The sequence below is a fragment of the Priapulus caudatus genome, unplaced genomic scaffold (genome assembly GCF_000485595.1).
Source record: "Priapulus caudatus unplaced genomic scaffold, Priapulus_caudatus-5.0.1 Scaffold197, whole genome shotgun sequence".
In the NCBI taxonomy this organism is placed as follows: Eukaryota; Metazoa; Priapulida; class Priapulimorpha; order Priapulimorphida; family Priapulidae; genus Priapulus; species Priapulus caudatus.
In genome coordinates, this window is record NW_014577258.1 from 731,727 (window position 1) to 733,756 (window position 2,030).

Consider the following 2,030-nt stretch of genomic DNA (forward strand, 5'->3'; position numbering starts at 1 on the left):
GCGCGAGCAGGTGAGGGTCCGGACCAGAAAAAAGGGCCGTGGGCCAGAAAAAAGGGCCGTGGGCCAGAAAAAAGGGCCGTGGGCCAGAAAAAAGGGCAACTCAAAATTTTTAGGGGGGGGTGCGCACCCCCTGCACCCCCCCCCTGGATCCGCCCCTGATATAGATTACGACATTCTAATATCTAATATCAACATTACGATATATAATATCAACGTTATAAAATGTAATATCAACGTTGTATTATATGTAATATCACTGCGAATTCACGCGCGGGGCGCATATTCTTAATAGTATACCGCGATATTTCCCACCTATAATACGATTGTTATTGATTAGTTATCGATTAGTCGATCCTAGACACACTCGGACGATACGAACGTTGCTACACAGTTGATATATTATATATATATATTCGATGTTTACTCACAGAGCTATCGAGTCCCAGCGTAAGAAGCATGAGAAAGAATAGCATTGCCCAGAAGATGGCGCCAGGCATGGTTGCTATCGCTTCTGGATAGACGATGAATACAAGACCAGGACCTGAAAATAATTATATAAGATTTCTCACAGATATAATTTATGATGTCTATTTGTGTGTGAGATAGGCACAACCTGTATGACAAAGAATGACATCGCACGTATTAGTCTCGGCGCACTTCGTGTATGTAGCTCAGTTATCATGTCGGCACGCTTGTTGAGGTGCGTGCGGGCGGGTGTGCGCGTGCGTGTATACGTGCGCGAGTGCGCGGATGTGCGTCAGCATGAGGTAGTTCGTGTTCCCGCCACCAGGATCAGCGTGGTCGGTCTGTAATGGTTTGCGGACGACACGCAATAGTACCTTCAGTGGCGACGTCTTTGATGTCTACGCCGGACTTTGCCGACATGTATCCGAGCACGCTGAAGATGACGAATCCAGAGAGGAAGCTGGTGGCGCAGTTGATCGAGCTGGTCAGCAAAGCGTCACTAGATACGAACAGCAACAATAGCGTCACTATGCACATATTGCGTTATTTATTTATTTGTTTATTTGTTTATTTATTTATTTATTTAGGGGTATACTTATTCATTTATTTATTATTTATTTAGTTAGTTACTTATTTTTATTTATTTATTACATCATGTATGAATATATTATAGAAAACGCGTATAAATGGTTGTGTGTACGAATGAGACGCCTTACTGGTACACGTTGTTATGAAACGTGTTGTAACTGGAGTAAGCGAGAAGAACACCGAATCCCGGCCCGAGCGAGAAAAACACCTGCGTTGCCGCGTCCACCCAAACCTGCAAGAAACACCATACAGCACAGTAACACCTGCATTGCGGCGTCCACCAAAACCTTCAAGAAACACCATACAGCAGTCACACCTGCGTTTCTGCGTTAACTCAAACCTTTAAGAAACACCATACAGCACAGTAACACTTGCGTTGCTGCGTCCACCGAAACCTGCAAGAAACACCATATGACACAATCACACCTGCGTTGCTGCGTTAAACCACACCTGCGAGAAATACAATAGCTGCCTATCTGCCTGCCTATCTGTCTGTCTGTCTGCCTGCCTGCCTGCCTGCTACCCCTGCCTGCCTGCAATCCTTCCTTGTTTGCCACCCCTACCTGCCACTCCTTCCTATCTGCCACCCATGCTCGCCTACCTGCCAGCCCTGCCTGCCTGCCTGCTTGCCTGCCTGCATACCTACCACCCCTGCCCGCCTGCCTGCCTGCATTCCTGCCTGCCTGCCTGCCTGCCTGCCTGCCTGCATAACTACCACCCTTGCCCGCCTGCCTGCCTGCCTGCCTGCCTGCCTGCCTGCCTGCCTGCCTGCCTCATACCTGCACACTACGTTAATGACCCTCCAAGCTCGTACCGCTCGCTCATATTGCATTAAAATTTACGCGCGGAAATCATAAAGTTCGCAAAACGGTCCGTCGTCTGCCTGTCTACGATTAGTAACGTAGGTCGTAAACTCTCTCTCTCTCTCTCTCTCTCTCTCTCTCTCTCTCTCTCTCTCTCTCTCTCTCTCTCTCTCT

At 48.0% G+C, this 2,030-nt stretch overlaps 1 protein-coding gene across 1 annotated transcript in view; it reads right to left on the bottom strand.

Annotated features, from left to right (window-relative positions):
• Window positions 1-383: 383 nt before the first annotated feature.
• Window positions 384-2,030, bottom strand: part of LOC106807136 (sodium-dependent dopamine transporter-like) — a 16,240-nt gene continuing 14,593 nt past the window's right edge. Inside the window, exons 8-10 of the mRNA XM_014809398.1 lie at window positions 1,182-1,285; window positions 840-964; window positions 384-541 (exon numbers count right to left, since the gene is read on the bottom strand). Of these exons, the coding sequence (XP_014664884.1) occupies window positions 384-541; window positions 840-964; window positions 1,182-1,285 (387 nt within the window). The remainder of the gene's footprint in view (window positions 542-839; window positions 965-1,181; window positions 1,286-2,030) is intronic.